Here is a 19770-nt window from a genome sequence, read left to right as displayed (position 1 = left end):
CGCTCTTCCTTGCGCTATACATGTCAACCTCCCTTTCCTGCCACTCCTTGCTTTAGCAGTACCATGTGGTCCAAGACACTGCTCCATACGCTGAATAGCTCTGACCCTTCCTCTGGGAAATGCAAAGCTGCTTTGTAATACGGAAAATGCTTGGAGCTTAATTGATAGAATCCATCCTAACCTAAAATACTTCCCCGAGACAATATTCGAGATTCATGGGTAGAATCTCAATAATAAACAGTATAAAACATTATAAGACCAAACATTCCATGAAATGGAACACTGCTGATAAGTTTATTCGCAGAACAAATCCATGATAGTTTGATGCAAGGTTTGCGAATAGTTTGAAATGTGCTGAACTAATTTCCACTACGAAAGGAAGTGGTTTGAGCGATACTAAATAAATGGATACAATAGTAGCCCCATTGTACAAGGCAAAGGGCGATAAACATGAAGTGGATAATTACAGACCAGGCAGCTTGACAAGTGTTTTTTGTAAGCTCTGGGCAAGCATTCTTTCTGATTATATTTATTTATTGATGTCTTTATATGTGGTGAAGTTAGGGTCTTAGCCCTCTCTTACACTTAACCACATTATGCACCTTGATACTCCTTCTTTTTTCTCTCTTTATCCCCAGTGGGTGGGGGACGCAGACGAATAATACACCCACGGGATTCCCTGCCTGTCGTGGGAGGTGGCTAAAAGGGGCGACCAAGGGATGATTGAATTAGAACCATGAAACTACTTTGATTCATACCATCACGCGGGGAACACCATGGGTTGCCTGTACTTGCGAGTATTACCACTGTATTAGGTACGAAATAGGTTTGTGATTAGTAGCAGCAAAGAGGCTGGTCTGTGGGTTTGCAGTACCCATGCGTCGTACCCACGTGAGCAACACTGCGGGTCTGGGCGTTGCCTGTGAGTTGTACCACTATATGAGCGACACCATGGGTCTGCGTTGCCTGTGATTAGTACCCACTATGTGAGGAACACCACAGGAATACCGGCACCCGTGACTAGTACACCTAGGTGAGGAACCTCATCGGTTTGCGTTGGCTATGAGTGGCGCCATCGTGTGAGAAACACCGTAGGTCTGCGTTACCTATACGAAGTACAATACTTGCGAGTAGTACCATCTTGTGTGGAACGCTGTGAGTCTTTGCTACTTTTGATTAGTACCCCAACATGACAAATACCATGGTTCTACTTTACTCGCGACATGTACCATTCTGTGGGGCCTTAGACATGGAATTTGGACCCCTTTAGACATCAAGCATCCTCGATTCAGGATTATGCCTTATAAGTGGTCCCTTGGTCAGTAATAGTATTATTTTTGATCTTTTTTTTTCATCGGATCCACTGTTTTTTGGTTTTTTATTGTTTTTTTTTTTTTTTGGGTTCATGTCCATCCATTCATTCTTCTTGACATTTTCTTTTTTTGGTCAGTGGATGATTTTGAATTTTTTGTTGCCATTTCATTTCGTACCATTAGGGGTTGATGACCTCGATGTTAGGCCCCTTGAAACAACAAGCATCATATTGACTGGTCCAGCGCTTGGGGTGTAGGGGGCAACACGTCCGTCACCCGGCGGCCCCGGGTTCGATTCCCAGCCTGGTCAGGGGTTTTTAATTGTAATTATTAATATCCCTGGCCTGGGGCTTGGTGTTGGTGACGTCCTTTATCTTCCTTTCCTCACACACATTCCACACTACCGCCATTCCAATTACATGCAGGTTCATACAATATGGTGCCAGTGGGTACTAAAGATCCACATGGGTCGATGCCCCGAACAAATAGCATTTAAAAAAAATCACATTGACTGGTATATACCAGCACATTAACTGGTTTTCATTCTCGTTGTTTGTGCTCTGTTTCAAACATACACCTTTCCATTCAGAATAACATCATTTTGGGGGGTTGCAGGACTCCAGACTATCCTTGGAAGTGATTTATAATGCCAATCATTGTAATATCACTCTCCTTTTGTACTCACACTACTGCACCCTAACACTTTTCAACATTGGTAATACATACTCAAACTTATACAACTCAAATGTTTATAACTAAATTTCCAGTATCTCAAAGGGATTTAAGTTTCCTGACAGAATCTTTCATGCATTACTTGTTATATATTTTTAATAACTCAAGGTTCTGATTATTCAAGCTATGCGTAGGCCTTTTACATGTTGTCTTTTTCTTCTTCTACAGATTTTTCCATACCTGTGGGGTCACGGGTGCAATCTGTATTGCACAAGTTGGTTTAGTCCTGCTTTGTAGCCGGATGCCTTTTCTGACGCCAACCCTATGTGGAGGGATGTAATCATGATTGCATGTTTCTTTGGTGGTTGATTGTGTGGTGTGTTGTGTGCATATTAAAAGGAGTGTTTGAACAAACACCCAGTCCCTGAGCCAGAGGAATTAATCAAATGTGATTAAAATCCCTGTCCCAGCCAGGATTCGAACTGAGGACCTTCTGAACCGAAGGCTTCAACACTGACCATTCATCCAAGGAGTCGGACTTATGCGTACACATCATCCCTACAAAAAACCAGTTCGTAGTGATCTTATAAGTATAAGCAAGTCTACATTTTAGTCAGTGTAGTACTAGAGAAATTTGAAAAGAGTACCGTTGTTTAAAAAAAAAGACATACATACATACATACATACATTATCATTATAGACTGTTATGCCTTTCAGCGTTCAGTCTGCAAGCCTCTGAGAATTTACTAAACGTCGCCACAATCCTCGATTTGCAACTAGTGTTGTGGCCTCATTTAGTTCTATACCTCTTATCTTTAAATCGTTAGAAACCGAGTCTAACCATCGTCGTCTTGGTCTCCCTCTACTTCTCTTACCCTCCATAACAGAGTCCATTATTCTCCTAGGTAACCTATCCTCCTCCATTCGCCTCACATGACCCCACCACTGAAGCCGGTTTATGCGTACAGCTTCATCCATCAAGTTCATTCCTAAATTAGCTTTCATCTCCTCATTCAGAGTACCCTCTTGCCATTGTTCCCACCTGTTTGTACCAGCAATCATTCTTGCTACTTTCATGTCTGTTACTTCTAACTTATGAATAAGATATCCTGAGTCCACCCAGCTTTCGCTCCCATAAAGCAAAGTTGGTCTGAAAACAGGCCGATGTAAAGATAGTTTCGTCTGGGAGCTGACTTCCTTCTTACAGAATACTGCTGATCGCAACTGCGAGCTCACTGCATTAGCTTTACTACACCTTGATTCAATCTCACTTACTATATTACCATCCTGGGAAAACACACAACCTAAATACTTGAAATTATCGACCTGTTCTAGTTTTGTATCACCAATGTGACATTCAATTCTGTTGGATTTCTTACCTACTGACATCAATTTAGTCTTCGAGAGGCTAATTTTCATACCATACTCATTGCACCTATTTTCAAGTTCCAAGATGTTAGACTGCAGGCTTTCGGCACAGTCTGCCATTAAGACCAAGTCGTCAGCATAGGCCAGGCTGCTTACTACATTTCCACCTAACTGAATCCCTCCCTGCCATTTTATACCTTTCAGCATATGATCCATGTAAACTACAAACAGCAAAGGTGAAAGATTACAGCCTTGTCTAACTCCTGTAAGTACCCTGAACCAAGAACTCATTCTACCATCAATTCTCACTGAAGCCCAATTGTCAACATAAATGCCTTTGATTGATTTTAATAATCTACCTTTAATTCCATAGTCCCCCAGTATAGCGAACATCTTTTCCCTCGGTACCCTGCCATATGCGTTCTCTAGATCTACGAAACATAAACACAACTGCCTATTCCTCTCGTAGCATTTTTCAATTACCTGGCGCATACTGAAAATCTGATCCTGACAGCCTCTCTATGGTCTGAAACCACACTGGTTTTCATCCAACTTCCTCTCAACGACTGATCGCACCCTCCCTTCGAAGATGCCTGTGAATACTTTGCCTGGTATACTAATCAATGAGATACCTCGATAGTTGTTGCAATCCTTCCTGTTCCCTTGCTTATAGATAGGTGCAATTACTGCTTTTGTCCAATCTGAAGGTACCTTACCAACACTCCACGCTGATTTGACTACTCTATGAAGCCATTTCATCCCTGCCTTCCCACTTCACCATTTCAGGTCTAATTTCATCTATTCCTGCTGCCTTATGACAATGGAGTTTATTTACTATCCTTTCCACTTCCTCAAGCATAATTTCACCAACATCATTTTCCTCCTCCCCATGAGCTTGACTTTTTGCAACACCACCATGATGATTTCCTTTTACATTGAGATGATGTTCAAAATATTCCCTCCACCTCTCCAGTGATTCCCTGGATCTGTTATGAGTTCACCCGAATTACTCAAAACACTGTTCATTTCCTTTTTCCCTCCCTTCCTAAGATTCTTTATTACTGTCCAGAAAGGTTTCCCTGCTGCTTGACCTAGCCTTTCCAGGTTATTACCAAAATCTTCCCATGACTTCTTTTTGGATTCAACAACTATTTGTTTCGCTCTGTTTCTTTCATCTACGTACAAATCCCTGTCTGCCTCGGCCCTTGTTTGGAGCCATTTCTGATAAGCCTTCTTTTTATGTTTACAGGCTGCTCTCACTTCATCATTCCACCAAGATGTTCGCCTTTTCCCATCTTTACACATAGTTGTTCCTAGGCATTCCCTTGCTGTTTGTACTACAGCATCCCTGTATGCCACCCATTCACTTTCTATATCCTGAACCTGCTTACTGTCTACTGTTCGAAACTTCTCACTAATCATATCCATGTACTTCTAATTTCCTCGTCCTGGAGATTTTCTACCCTTATTCGTTTGCAGACAGATTTCACTTTCTCTACCCTAGGCCTAGAGATACTTAGTTCCCTACAGATCAGATAATGGTCTGTATCATCGAAAAATCCCCGAAAAACTCGTACATTCCTAAAAGATTTCCTGAATTCAAAGTCTGTTAAGATATAGTCTATTATGGATCTGGTACCCCTAGCCTCCCATATGTAGCGGTGAATAGCCTTATGCTTGAAGAATGTATTCGTAACAGCTAAACCCATACTAGCACAGAAGTCCAGCAAACGCTTCCCATTCCCGTTAGCTTCCATATCTTCCCCACATTTACCAATCACCCTTTCGTATCCTTCAGTTCTATTCCCAACTCTCGCATTGAAATCGCCCATTAGCACTATTCTATCCTTGCTGTTGACCCTGACCACGATGTCACTCAATGCTTCATAAAACTTGTCAACTTCATCCTCATCTGCACCCTCACATGGTGAATACACGGACACAATTCTTGTCCTAATTCCTCCCACTGACAAATCTACCCACATCATTCGCTCACTTACGTGCCCAACAGAAACTATGTTGCGTGCAATGGTATTCCTGATAAAGAGCCCTACCCCAGACTCTGCCCTTCCCTTTCTAACACCCGTCAAGTACACTTTATAATCTCCTATCTCTTCCTCCTTATCTCCCCTTACCCGAATATCACTTACTCCTAGCACATCCAGATGCATCCTCTTTGCTGACTCAGCAAGTTCTACCTTCTTTCTTCCATAAGCCCCATTAATATTGATAGCTCCCCATTGAATTCCATTTTGTTCGCCAAGTTGTTTCCAAGGAGTCCCTCGCCTGTCAAATGGGAGTGGGACTCCATTACTCCCATAGGTCCGAGGCTTGCTTAAAGTGTTCTGAGCTCGGTAAATTCATGAAGCAGGATGCTGCCCTACTTGCACATAGTCCAAGCGAGGATCTCTCCTCTAACGGGTTATGGACCACCAGTGAATTGTGTAGTCCTAGCCGCCTGAGCACAAGGAGGGCCACGACTCAGAATATGTCCGAGATGCCCACTCCCATTCCATAGCAACTGGTATCCCGACTCTCAGGACCACTTACTAGGCCACTCAGCCGTTGCCCATGGTTCACGAACTAGGACGTGACCCACGAACATGAACCACAAAAAAAAAGGGGGCAAAGAAAAATTATAGACGGACTTCTCTTCAATACGTATCCAAAATGAGAATTTTCCTGCATTAAGGCATAACAAAGCTGGTTTTAAAACACCATCTTGTACTGTAGGTGCAGAGAAAATATAATGGCAATGTTGAAACTGAAGTAGTATGCACGTTATTCTATATTTCAAATATTCAATAACTCATTGTATTCAGCCTCCACAAACACTTCGAGATATCAGAGTTTGACTGTACTTCAACCCTCCTCATCCATGTTCTAATGCAAATTGATTTGTGTTATCACCTTCCCACATTGCTGACTTTTGTTAAGCATTCTTCAAAATGTCCATAAAATTAATTGAGCATGCCTGTTGTTGGACTAGTTTTACACAGGACATAATGTGGCATATCCTGTACAAGCTCAGAAATCTATTACCTCATTAAATCAAAAACCATAATAATAAGTTCATTAGTGTAATTAGTTTATTACTTGGTGGAGTAATTTCTTTGTTCAAGCAATTTGATATCCTAATTTATAATGTACGCTTTAGCTTCCTCTGTGAATCATTGATAGATTGTCGACTTATGGATTCCAAGATCATGGGTTTGTTGAATTTCCGAAGGGTGGAAAAAATTCCATTGGATACTCCATGTAGTATGATGTTGACATGTGAAAGACGTGTGGTGATACACTTTTAGTGTTTCCCTGACAAAATTAATTAAAAATCAGCCATAGATCGCCCAAGAGATATCTGGTTTACTCTGCCATCTGATAGAGTAAAACGTCAAAATACGACCGGCAGCCTGAATGGCATCAAATCAAAATGCCTACTCATGGTAGCTGAGATATTATTATTATTATTATTATTATTATTATTATTATTATTATTATTATTATTATTATTATTATTATTATTATTATTATTATTATTTACACTCTTTTTCTTTTTCCCATTTTGTTATGAAAATAAATTTGGAAGAAATGCTGTGCAGAATATGCAATTACATATCATAATTCTGTTTCATCTCTGTTCAGATACCTTATGGGACGTAGTAAAGAAACTTTGTCCTCAAGAAGCAGATCCTGATTCGAATCCAGTTGTAGTATTCACTCAAAGAGAGATATATGGTGTAGACAGTCTGATGGAAACAACACTTCGAAGTCTTGGACTTCTTGGTGGAAGGGCACTGCTCAGGTAATATTCACTTTTTTTAAGAGCTAGCTACGTCATCATCATTGTTGTCATAGTCGTCATCATCATCATCATCATCATCATCATCAATTCCCCTTTCTCAGCTGACGTCGGATGGGGCAAATATGGTTCCTCTCTACTTCATCCTCTCTCTCCACCATTCCTCATCCAGCACTGTGTTCCATTCCAGGTTCCATTGTCCTATGCTGTTCTTCAGAGTCCATCCATTGTAATCTTGGTCTTCCTTGTCATCTCTTCCCTGTAATCTGTCCTTCCAGTGTTTGCCTTGGCAGTCTTTTTTCTTTCATCCGCTTGAAATATCCAAAACACCTCAATCTGTTCTGTTGCACATTTAGCTCTTTTCCTATTTCTACATTTCACACTCTGTCCCTCCTTGGCTCCTGTACCATACTCCTCAGGAATTTCACTTCAGCTGTCTGTAGTGTACTTTAATCTCTCTTAGCCATTGTCCAGGTTCCTGCTGCATATGTCAATAGGTAAGTAATATTCCTTGTACATTACTTACCCTTCGTTGGTATTTTTTTACTCCGCATTAGTCTCCGTACCTGGTAATAAAAGGCACTTCCCATTTGTATCCTCCTACTAATTTCCATATCCATTCTTCCATTTTCAGTCAGTTCACTTATCAAGTATTTTACAGTGTTTTTCTATTTCCAGTTCCTTGTCTCCAGTTTGATAGCTCCTTTCACTTCACTTCCTCTACTCATCAGCATTGTCTAACTCTTCTCTAACTCTTCTCCACATTGATCCTCAATCCTCATTGTTCAATCAGTCTGTTCATTACATACATCTGTTTTTGTACCTCCTCCCCACCTTCTCCCCAGATCCGCAAACATAATTAGTTTCATTCTTTCCTCTCTATAATCTTCCCTCGCTGCCTTTAAGATGTCATCCATAACCATTATGAACAGCAAGGTGACAACACAGTCCCTTGTTTTAGCCCATTGTTAATCCCAAACCATTCTGTTTTGCTCACTATTGTCTTCACACAACCGTAACAGTTACCAAATATTGCTTTTATCATTGTTATTTGTTCAGTCAATCGATTACTAATGCAGAGGTGGCACCTATTATGGATTGTCCGTAATTATTATAGATTTCACCTCACGATTACGGAATTACGGTCAAAGGGGAAATTATGGAAAATCTGACATTTTACTTACAAGGTCTACCCAAAGAAGGAACATATCAGGTTCAAAATCTCTTCACACCCAAAACAGAGTAAACAAAATATGGCTAAAAAATGAAATAAAGTTACTGTATAGAAAGAAATCGCTACTAAACTTACAACTTTACAAAATGCACTTAAGTACATCCCATTTTACATCCCCTTTAGACTGGAGTTCCATTAAACAATATACCATTGAAAAACTTTCCAACATCTTAGATAGAAAGCAAAAAACCCTGGAAAACAAATTTAAACATCTAATAGAAGATTTTTAAAAAAAAGTCAACAGCATATGTAAATAAAGAAAAAAACCTGAATCCTTTAACGAAAAACACCCCTGTGACAATTAATTTATCAGACACCAATTTTTCTGAAAATGAAATGAACATACTTAATAAAGGAACTAAATTAAATTGGCCTAACCCGCAAAAAATGGAAGAATTAACCACCACAATAGCGGAATCAGAAGTAAATATAGGGAAATTGCCGGCAGAAATACAAAATGACATTAAATATAAGATAATAAAAAAGAAACTCCCAAGTTTAGTAAAAGAAATGAAAACCAATCACGACCAAGCCCTCCTAAAACAAATAAAAAAATTAAAGACAAAAATAAGGGATAACGTTATCGTAACTAAGGTGGATAAAGGCGAAACAATAGTCCTAGTAAATAAGTGACTACATTAATAAAACTGAAGAATTCTTTTCTAATGAATCTTATACAATAGTAAATAAAGACCCGGTCTCTAAAATTCAACGGAACCTAAAAACAATCCTTAAAAATTCAACTTGTTTATTTGATGAGCAAGAACAACAAAAAATGGTCAACACGAATCCAACATTGCCTAAGGCAAAGGCACTACCTAAGGTACACAAAAACACACCCATTCGACCAATCATAAATAGCAGAAATAGCCCAACATATAAAATGTCAAAATTTATAAATCAGTTCCTCAAAAAGCATAAGTTTCAGAGTAACTCCTCAATTAAAAATTCTATTGAATTTTGCAAAAGATTAAAAAACTTCAGCTTACAACCCCACCACAGGATGAGCTTGTTTGATATTACCAATATGTATTCAAACATCCCCATTAAAGAGATAGTTGAAATTATTAACTTAAACCTTTCCAAACATAGTAACTTAAGTAAGCTAGAAATAGATAAATTTATTAAACTACTTAAATTTGTACTAAATAATAACTATTTCACTTTTAACAATAAAATCTACCACCAGTTGCGGTTAGCAATGGGTGACCACAGCTCAGGAATATTAGCAGATATTTATATGGACAACATAGAACATAAATTAATTAAACCGAATATAGAAGGAATCTGTCTTTGGCTGAGATTTGATTATGATACGTTTATAATAACAGGCAACCGAAAAAATAACAGTGAAAAAATCCTAGAATTTTTAAATAGCATTGATAGATACATAAAATTTACCAAAGAAGACGAGAACAAAAACTCATTGGATTATCTGGACGTTACTGTAAAACGCTTAAATTATAAATTCGATTATCAAATATACAGAAAACCGACACACACATCAATAACAATAAGAAATGATTCACTCCACCTGAAATCCCATAAACAAGCAACCTTTTTCAGTATGATTTACAGAGCTCATAAAATACCCTTATCACCCACAAATTTCACGAAAGAAATAAATTTCTTATAAAAGAACTAGCACTTGTCAACAGATATAAAGCAGAGATGGTGAATTGAATCATCAAGAAAGTAAAGCTCAAATTAGCCACAAATCTCGCACCGGAAAAGACCAAAAAATCAAAATACGCAACCTTTACTTACACCAGTTGAACGATTCACCAAATAGCAAACCCACTCGAAAAGCGGGATATGCAAGTAGCCTTTAAAACACATAAAACTAATAAAAACTTATTTTTTAATCATAACACAGTAAATTCCTACAATCACAAATTTCAAAGTTCCGGAATATATAGACTAACATGCACACAGTATAAATCTTCACATGTTGGCCAAACTGGCCGCAGCTTCCTAACCAGGTACTGGAACACTTTAACGCCTTAAGGCATAATAAATACTCTGCAATGAGTAATTATAAGAAAGAAACCGGCCATCATTATACCTCAGTTGACAAAGACCTTACAATAATCAAAAGGATCGAAAAGGGGAAGCTAATGACAGAGTTTGAAAACATATACAGGGTGAAGCGTAATTCGCGCACTCGGGCGTCGGAGCGCGACTCCTCACACGCCAGCAATAAAAAAATGTCTCTTACAAATTTTCGTCTTGCGAGTATATCCGGCAACACTGTAACCACATCTGTCAGCTGTAGGTAGTCGTACTGTACAGTTGGTGCAGTGGATAGAGTTTTGGGTTAGCATGCAGGAGGTCGAGTGGTCGATCCTGGGTTGAGGTGTATGTTTTTTATTTCGTAAATGTAGTCCAGGTGGTATGGTATCTGGCATCTTAATCGTCAACAGAGATTGCAGTGGGTCCTCTAGAAACCATTTGCACTTGCATACTACGATCCTAGAAATGGACGAACAATAGTTTTCTTTGGTCAGCTTTGAAAGGCGCCCTTTCCACGTCGTGGGCGTGAATTTAATATGGACAGTATTAGTGCTAATGTGCTACATCTGCGTGATCATATTACATGTAGTATGGTGGCGACTCCGAAAACCTTAAAAGGTAGTTCGTGGGACGTGAAACAAATAACATTATTATTATACATGTTGTATGTAAATGACAAGTAGATGTTGTGTTATTGTACTGTGCTATCATCTTTAGCATATCGAAAGTGATATTGTTTGTGTAGTTATTCTGTCCTATGACTGGTCATTTGTTTCAGCTGTCTATTTCTTATTAGTCTGACCAGGTATTTGTTGTTTCAGCGTTACAAAATGTTGTAAATGTAGGATACACGTGAGCTCAGAAACGGTGTCTTACTGTATTATAGTAGGTAAATGTCAGATGCAAATTAGCAAATAAAAAATGTGCCTCAACCCAGGATCGAACCATCGACCTCCTGCATGCCAACCAAAAACTCTACCCACTGCACCAACTGTACAGCACGCCGAGAACGTGCTGACAGCGGTAGTTACTCTACATATGGTTACAGTGTTGCCAGATTGCTACTCTTCAGTGTCCGTTTTCTACCGGATATACTCGCAAGACGAAAATTTGTAAGAGACATTTTTTTATTGCTGGCATGTGAGGAGTCGCGCTGCGACGCCCGAGTGCGCGAATTACGCTTCACCCTGTATATTTATTTGGATCAATATTTTAATAAAGAAAAAAATTTGAGCGACGAGGCCGAAATAAAAAGCCCGTTAATAGAACAGTTGCCAACATTGTTACACACTTTCAAATCAGATAAAAGCAAATTGTTTAGGATATTTAATATAAAAACACTCACAACAGAAACTATTTCGAGAACGAATCCCCCTCTACATAACACACCAAAGCTTAACGTCCCGCCCGCAGGATCGTCCCCTACCCCCACCTCGATAACAGATAAGAACTCTCCACCACATGGTACGCCAATAGCAAACGCCCCGCCTAACATTTATCCCCCTCAACCCCCTACTTGCCCCTCACAGCCCCTCCACACGTACAACACAAGGAGTAGAACCACAACAGACATTAGTCACAGTAACGTAAGAAAGACCACAAGACTTTGTAGCAGCAGTCAAAGGGGTAAGAGAAAAAGAAAAAAAAAAAAAAATATATATATATATATATATATATAACATCAAACTCACATTACAAGCACAACATATAACAGTATTCAAGTTAATTTCCGTTTGTTCCAGATGCTTCACTCATTCTATTACCTCGAAAGAAACATAAACAAGTACTCAAGATTTGGATAGAAGCCCCCCCCTTTTAACTACAACTACATTAAGACAATCTGCTACCAATGGATATTGAAGTCGTAATAGACTAGAACTAATTATTCTAATACTTTCACTGATCAAATCACCAAACTGCAGCAAGCCTCGAAAATTCTAGAAGCTGGTCTCCAACGGTTTCAAGATTTTAATTTTTAGAATATCATTTCGACTCAAATTACACATGGAGTCAAATCATAGTTGTTTTTAAATAATTGCATTGGAAATCACAATTATTAACCAAATTCTCAATATCAGAAGTTACTGTGTTCCAGAAATCAGTGGATTTTAGAAAAAATGGCTCCTATATTTTAACCTTCAGTTTATATTTATGACTCAAATTTAAAGCCATATTACAGTTGATTCAATCAACCACAGCACTGTGAAAACAATTTAGCCAAATTTTCAAATTGTAGTTACTATGTTTTGGACGTCAATGTATTTTAGAATTAAGGGTTACTTCAATTCAACATCGTAATTCATATTGTCATACTTTTAATGTGTACATGATTCCTATGTTTTTACATATCATTACTAAACATGGATTTATACTCAAGCAAAAAATTTGTAAAAACAATCCAAATATAACAAGGCTTAACCTTGAGACAATTATGTAGGCTGAAGATGCTTGTAAATAAAGCGAAACATGTCCCTGTAAATTTGTTGTTGTAATATTAAGAACTAGCAACACAAAACCAATTTGTATTGAATAGGTGGATTAAAATAATCACTATATTGTAAGCATTTATTTAAAATCTGACATTATCACACACAAAATAATTTTCTACGGAAAATGAAATGGGAAAATATTCAATCCTTTTGAGCCTTTCTCTTAAATTGTCCTCGTTTCAATGCTTGTGAGTTGGCAACGATACTTATATGTTCATTTGCTACCCGTGAGCATTGCAAAATTCATTGTGAATGAAGGAGCTCAGGCGCTGCTCTTCTCCATTACAAATCCTTCAGTAATATTGTATTTGCTATCTTAAGTGTACCTGACAGTTGACAGAAAGATTGAGAAAGAAGTGAGGCCTACATTAAGCACATCTGCACTAGAATACTTTATGGTTCAGAAGACGAAAATGTCATCACAGTGGGAAGGATGCTTCAAGAATAACTACATTGAAAAGCAGCTGCTGCGTGAGAAACAAGCTACAAGGAATGTTTTTTCACAGAACTAACAGGTTTTGTGCAAATTTTTTAATATGATATACATTCGAATAAATTGCTAGATGGAAGGGCAAAAGGGGTGTCATTATCGAGAAGTAAGGAGCATGCTTTGGACTTAACTAGAAATTTTTCTCGGGGGCGGAGGGCGATTACTGATAATCCTCTTCAAAGGTTGTCACCTCTGCTAATGATGTGCATTTAGGGCAGTCACCTGGGTGGCAGATTCTGTATCTGTTGTTTTCCTAGCCTTCTCTTAAATGATTGCAAAGAAATTGGAAATTTATTGAACATCTCCCTTGGTAAGTTATTCCAGTCCCTAACTCCCCTTCGTATAAAAGAATACCGTATTTACTCGCGTATTAGACCCCTTTTTTCCCCACTTTTATAGCCAAAAATAGTAAATGGGGGTCCAATATGCGATAACCTCAAAATTTTGTGCAGTGAACACATGACTTCTAGGATATAAAGAGCTATAAATTGTACGTGTAAACATTCTATACTTAACAAACTTGGAATGTATTTAAGTTATACTGGCTATTTTCGTCAGAAGGCAGTATTTCTAAACGTAAAAAGACAATAAAGGGTGAACACGACTTTTAGGCCTACGGTACATATAAAAGTCTGTTTTAGTTACTCATATCACGTCATTCGTTACATCTCATTGATTCCTCTGGTGAGGCTGACATCAGGAAGGGTGTATGGCCGTAATAACTCGCTACGAAGATTCGTCTCACTTCATACTCGACCCCGTAGAAAAAAGGGATAAGGGTATCGTGTTATTATATAATTAAATATTGGTACAAAAGAACTTAATGGCCAGTCGTTTCTCTGTCATTTCAGCAATAGGCCTACTGCACAGTAAACCTGATCACTGCTTTCATTTGCGCCGCCAACTTCCCTGCCCTGACACCTGCGTGTCGGTATTTCAAGTGACGTCATCTTCACTGCCATCTTGTCAGTCGCGTCAGCGATGCTTCATTAAGTTAATTGTTTTTGAGCCATGCACTGCAATCGAGTGCATACGAGGCCCCGTCTTTTTGAACTTTTTAATAATAATTTTGTTCCCGACTATAGAGTCTAAACAGTGTGAATCTATTCCCAAATGGTTTCTGGAGACTGTCTCTGATATTCTCAGTTGGTGTATATGTAGCAGAAGCCACTCCTTCCGAATAAAGTCATGCTGTAGAAGGTATGCCAAACCATCAGCTGATAACTAGCATATGTTACGAGTTGTACTTCCGAATGTAATACATAGTAACTGGAAACATTCTTTTGGTAACAGACCCTTATTTTTAAGTACATTTCATGCTTGTTCTCTACATTTATCACATCAGGATTTACGTAAACAGCTGTCCATGAGATAAGACAGACCACATTGATTAGGTTAGGTATATTATCGCCCTGATAGATCCAAAATTTCCTCGACGGAAAGAATAAAAATAAATAACGGGAAAATATACCACATTTATGGATATCTACAGGTGTGGCGGTAATGCGTTTTATTATCATAATGTTTAATTTTGTACGTTTGTTGTCTCTTTTTAATCAATGTATACCGGTACCCTAGTATGTTTTGTTTGGCGTCTCCGAAAATCTTTTAAAGTAGGCCTACATGGGGACATGAAATTATTATTATTATTATTATTATTATTATTATTATTATTATTATTTGTTGAGTACGTTGGCGAGTAAATAGTTTTAATTGGATAGCTTTTATCACATTTTAAACCTGCTTCTCTCCAAATATAGGTATACCTACCCGAGTTACGAGATATTAAACGACCACTTTGTTAATGGTCTCGCCTGGTGTATAAGTAGCAACAACCGCGAATATTTCTCAACTATAGTAAACTCGTTTCCTCATCCCGAGGTGGTACACCTGTTTTTAGACACATCCCCAGTAGAGGGGAGTTACATATACCGCTTTTACCGTATATCAACCTTCCTGCCGTTCGTAAATGTCTGGCCGTACAGTACCGGCAATCGAAGTCAGACTCCCGAGAACAGCAACTAATTGTGTTAACCATTACGCTGGCGGATTATTATTAATTACGAAACACAAACATATTGTACGCATCCTGGGCATATCAGGGCAACTATTACCTAATTCGGTTTCACAAACAGATGTATAAATGGAATTGTTCGATGAGAACCTTCGGAAGTCATTTTCCGGACTCGAAGTCTCGTCCTCCCTACTTGCATTGCGTCCACGGCTGGAGCTCAAAAGCATATGGGCAATGGAATGTTCGTAAGAGAAAATAGGCGTTACATAAAATATAACGAAAGTAGGGTTCTTTATAATGTGAGAGGAATACACTAATATTATTAAATGAGAAGAATCTTTGTTGAAAATATTTGCTAAACATTTTATTATACTGATAAAATATCTCGGTAAGTACACGAGATGATGCCTTATTACAACACACAAACAAAGAAATAATAAAGACTGAAGCAATAATTATATATAGTATGCCTTAACGTCCTTTTAGTTTATTCACAGTTGTAGTTGTCGCTTGGCATACCTTAAATCATTTGATTAATACGCACTGATACGTGGATTTATTTATCTATAACAGTGATACTAAATGGCATCTATTATTTTAATAGGCTGATCAAAAATGGCACCTTCTTGTTGAATCGTATCGTTAATTAACTATCATGGTTGTGGAATTTATGCATCTTATTAGTACATTTTCTTTTACACACAAGATAGCATTGCCGTATATCAAACATATTACATAAAATCAGCTTCATGGTCCGTATCGCACTTCAATAGACTCACAATTAAGTATTTATTTATTTTCCACCTAGTCGATACAATGATTGCTTAAGGCAATTTTTAATGGTCAAAAGTGGTACATGTTTCGTATATTATCAACATCTTCAGCCACATAACACTGTTTAGATGAAGAATATATAAAATTGACAAAGTAATGCTTTAGAGGAAGTGTCCTTAAAATTAACATAAGATTGACAAGATTAAAACAAACAAATAACTCAAGAGAAAATATATAAATTATTTCTACAATAGAAAGCAGTCGTCAAGGAAACACTTGTACAATATTCCATAGAGAAATTGTCCTAATAAATATTCTTTTCTTAATAATTCATGAAAAAAGATCAATTTATAAATTAAAAATTATACAATTTATAAGTAATTATCGAAATGAAGAAATCCTGATATCACAGTGCGGCTCTTATTATTAATGTAGATGAAAATATAACTAATTCCTAGTTGTCAAATCTTAAGCCTGCTTTCCTTTGGAACAGTAACTCCTGTCATTCTTTCACAGTTTTGCGCCGGGTGTAATATTGATGATGCGTTCTTCCTTGCTCTTGCACCTGAGTAGGTGGGGGAGCGGGGGATATAGGTGTGTCAAGAACTTCTTTGCTGTCACCTATAGCTTCAACTGAGGAGGAATAAGTTGTAGGGCTATCTGTAGGTGGAGAAATTCCAATTCTTTTTTCTTGATCCTTCTCAAGCATTTTCAAATATACTAGAATTTGATAATATAATGGATTCTTATATTCTACAGCCTCATTAAGGTTATCATTTTTCTTTACAAGTTGGTCTAGATGAATGTACAGGTCTTCATATGTGTTCATTAAGCTGCCCTTTTTTAACTTTTTTATGATGGTCAGGCCTTGTTCTATGTTGGTAAATTTATGACCTGTGGCAGTCATGTGTGATCCCATTGCTGAGAATCTTCTATATTTTTCAGCATTCACATGTTCCAAATATCTAACTTTAAAATTGTGGCCAGATTGTCCTATGTATGTATTCTTACATTCAAAGCATGTGAGTTTATATATACCGGAATCAAAATTTTTTTTTGATCTTTTTCCGAGAGACTTATTGTATCATGGTTGAAAATACTATGTTTCATGTTGTTATTGGTGGAAAATGCAATTTTGAAATTTTTTCTCTTAAATAAATTTGTTATTACATGAATGTTTGGATTATTATATGTGAACTTGATATATTTTTCAGTTTTACTAGGTTCGACTGCTAATTTAGATTGTTGCTTCTCCGAAAATTTATTAATTATTTTATCAATCATGTTATTGTTGAAACCATTCAAGAGGGCTTGTTGTCGGATAAACAACAGTTCTTTATTCCTTTCAGATTTGGATAAAGGAATACTAAACGCTCTGTTAACGTAACTATAATATGCTGATCTTTTCTGTGCCTCAGGGTGTAACGAGTTGTTCTTGATAGTGGTCAGTGTGAAAGTGGATTTTCTGTGTATTTTGAAAGAAAATCCTTTTTCTTCTCTTGTTGTGACTATGTCCAGAAAATTCAGTGATTTTTCAACTTCTTCTTCTAAAGTGAATTTTATATTGGAATCCAAATTATTCAATATATTTAAAACTTTATTGCTATCGGTGAGTCTGTTATCTATTATAGCGTAAACATCAGGAATATATATATATATTGGCTAATATATACTTAGACTATTTGGAACACACGAAAATTATTAATCAAATAGAGGGTTTGGATATTTGGACACGTTATGTGGACGATGTTTACGCTATAATAGATAACAGATTCACCGATAGCAATAAAGTTTTAAATATATTGAATAATTTGGATTCCAATATAAAATTCACTTTAGAAGAAGAAGTTGAAAAATCACTGAATTTTCTGGACATAGTCACAACAAGAGAAGTAAAAGGATTTTCTTTCAAAATACACAGAAAATCCACTTTCACACTGACCACTATCAAGAACAACTCGTTACACCCTGAGGCACAGAAAAGATCAGCATATTATAGTTACGTTAACAGAGCGTTTAGTATTCCTTTATCCAAATCTGAAAGGAATAATAAACTGTTGTTTATCCGACAACAAGCCCTCCTGAATGGTTTCAACAATAACATGATTGATAAAATAATTAATAAATTTTCGGAGAAGCAACAATCTAAATTAGCAGTCGAACCTAGTAAAACTGAAAAATATATCAAGTTCACATATAATAATCCAAACATTCATGTAATAACAAATTTATTTAAGAGAAAAAATTTCAAAATTGCATTTTCCACCAATAACAACATGAAACATAGTATTTTCAACCATGATACAATAAATCTCTCGGAAAAAGATCAAAAAAAAATTTTTGATTCCGGTATATATAAACTCACATGCTTTGAATGTAAGAATACATACATAGGACAATCTGGCCACAATTTTAAAGTTAGATATTTGGAACATGTGAATGCTGAAAAATATAGAAGATTCTCAGCAATGGGATCACACATGACTGCCACAGGTCATAAATTTACCAACATAGAACAAGACCTGACCATCATAAAAAAGTTAAAAAAGGGCAGCTTAATGAACACATATGAAGACCTGTACATTCATCTAGACCAACTTGTAAAGAAAAATGATAACCTTAATGAGGCTGTAGAATATAAGAATCCATTATATTATCAAATTCTAGTATATTTGAAAATGCTTGAGAAGGATCAAGAAAAAAGAATTGGAATTTCTCCACCTACAGATAGCCCTACAACTTATTCCTCCTCAGTTGAAGCTATAGGTGACAGCAAAGAAGTTCTTGACACACCTATATCCCCCGCTCCTCCACCTCCTCAGGTGCAAGAGCAAGGAAGAACGAATCATCAATATTACACCCGGCGCAAAACTGTGAAAGAATGACAGGAGTTACTGTTCCAAAGGAAAGCAGGCTTAATAAGATTTGACAACTAGGAATTAGTTATATTTTCATCTACATTAATAATAAGAGCCGCACTGTGATATCAGGATTTCTTCATTTCGATAATTACTTATAAATTGTATAATTTTTAATTTATAAATTGATCTTTTTTCATGAATTATTAAGAAAAGAATATTTATTAGGACAATTTCTCTATGGAATATTGTACAAGTGTTTCCTTGACGACTGCTTTCTATTGTAGAAATAATTTATATATTTTCTCTTGAGTTATTTGTTTGTTTTAATCTTGTCAATCTTATGTTAATTTTAAGGACACTTCCTCTAAAGCATTACTTTGTCAATTTTATATATTCTTCATCTAAACAGTGTTATGTGGCTGAAGATGTTGATAATATACGAAACATGTACCACTTTTGACCATTAAAAATTGCCTTAAGCAATCATTGTATCGACTAGGTGGAAAATAAATAAATACTTAATTGTGAGTCTATCAAACATATGGTATAGTTGACCACAACAATTACATATTACACTGAACACATACGCGTATCCTGGGTTTACCTAACAAATTATATTCAAAGTAAAATCAACCAACGCTGGTATTGAACCCATCACCATAAAACACTCCGAATAATAAAACACGTAAACACATTACATAGAAAAATATCAAACGTATAGCACACAATACATCTTGAGGATA

At 37.0% G+C, this 19770-nt stretch overlaps 1 protein-coding gene across 4 annotated transcripts in view; it reads left to right on the top strand.

Moving 5' to 3' along the window:
- The window catches only part of LOC136858597 (tether containing UBX domain for GLUT4), a 265079-nt gene that overhangs the window by 87160 nt on the left and 158149 nt on the right, over positions 1–19770 (top strand). For all 4 annotated transcript variants that reach the window (XM_067138272.2, XM_067138275.2, XM_067138273.2 and 1 more), the window contains exon 4: positions 6996–7155. In XM_067138272.2, coding sequence (XP_066994373.2) covers positions 6996–7155 — 160 coding nt within the window. The remainder of the gene's footprint in view (positions 1–6995; positions 7156–19770) is intronic.

Source organism: Anabrus simplex, chromosome 1, assembly GCF_040414725.1.
Source record: "Anabrus simplex isolate iqAnaSimp1 chromosome 1, ASM4041472v1, whole genome shotgun sequence".
Taxonomy (NCBI): domain Eukaryota; kingdom Metazoa; phylum Arthropoda; class Insecta; order Orthoptera; family Tettigoniidae; genus Anabrus; species Anabrus simplex.
The sequence above is the reverse complement of the archived record's forward strand: the minus strand, read 5'-3'. Positions and strand labels throughout refer to the sequence as shown.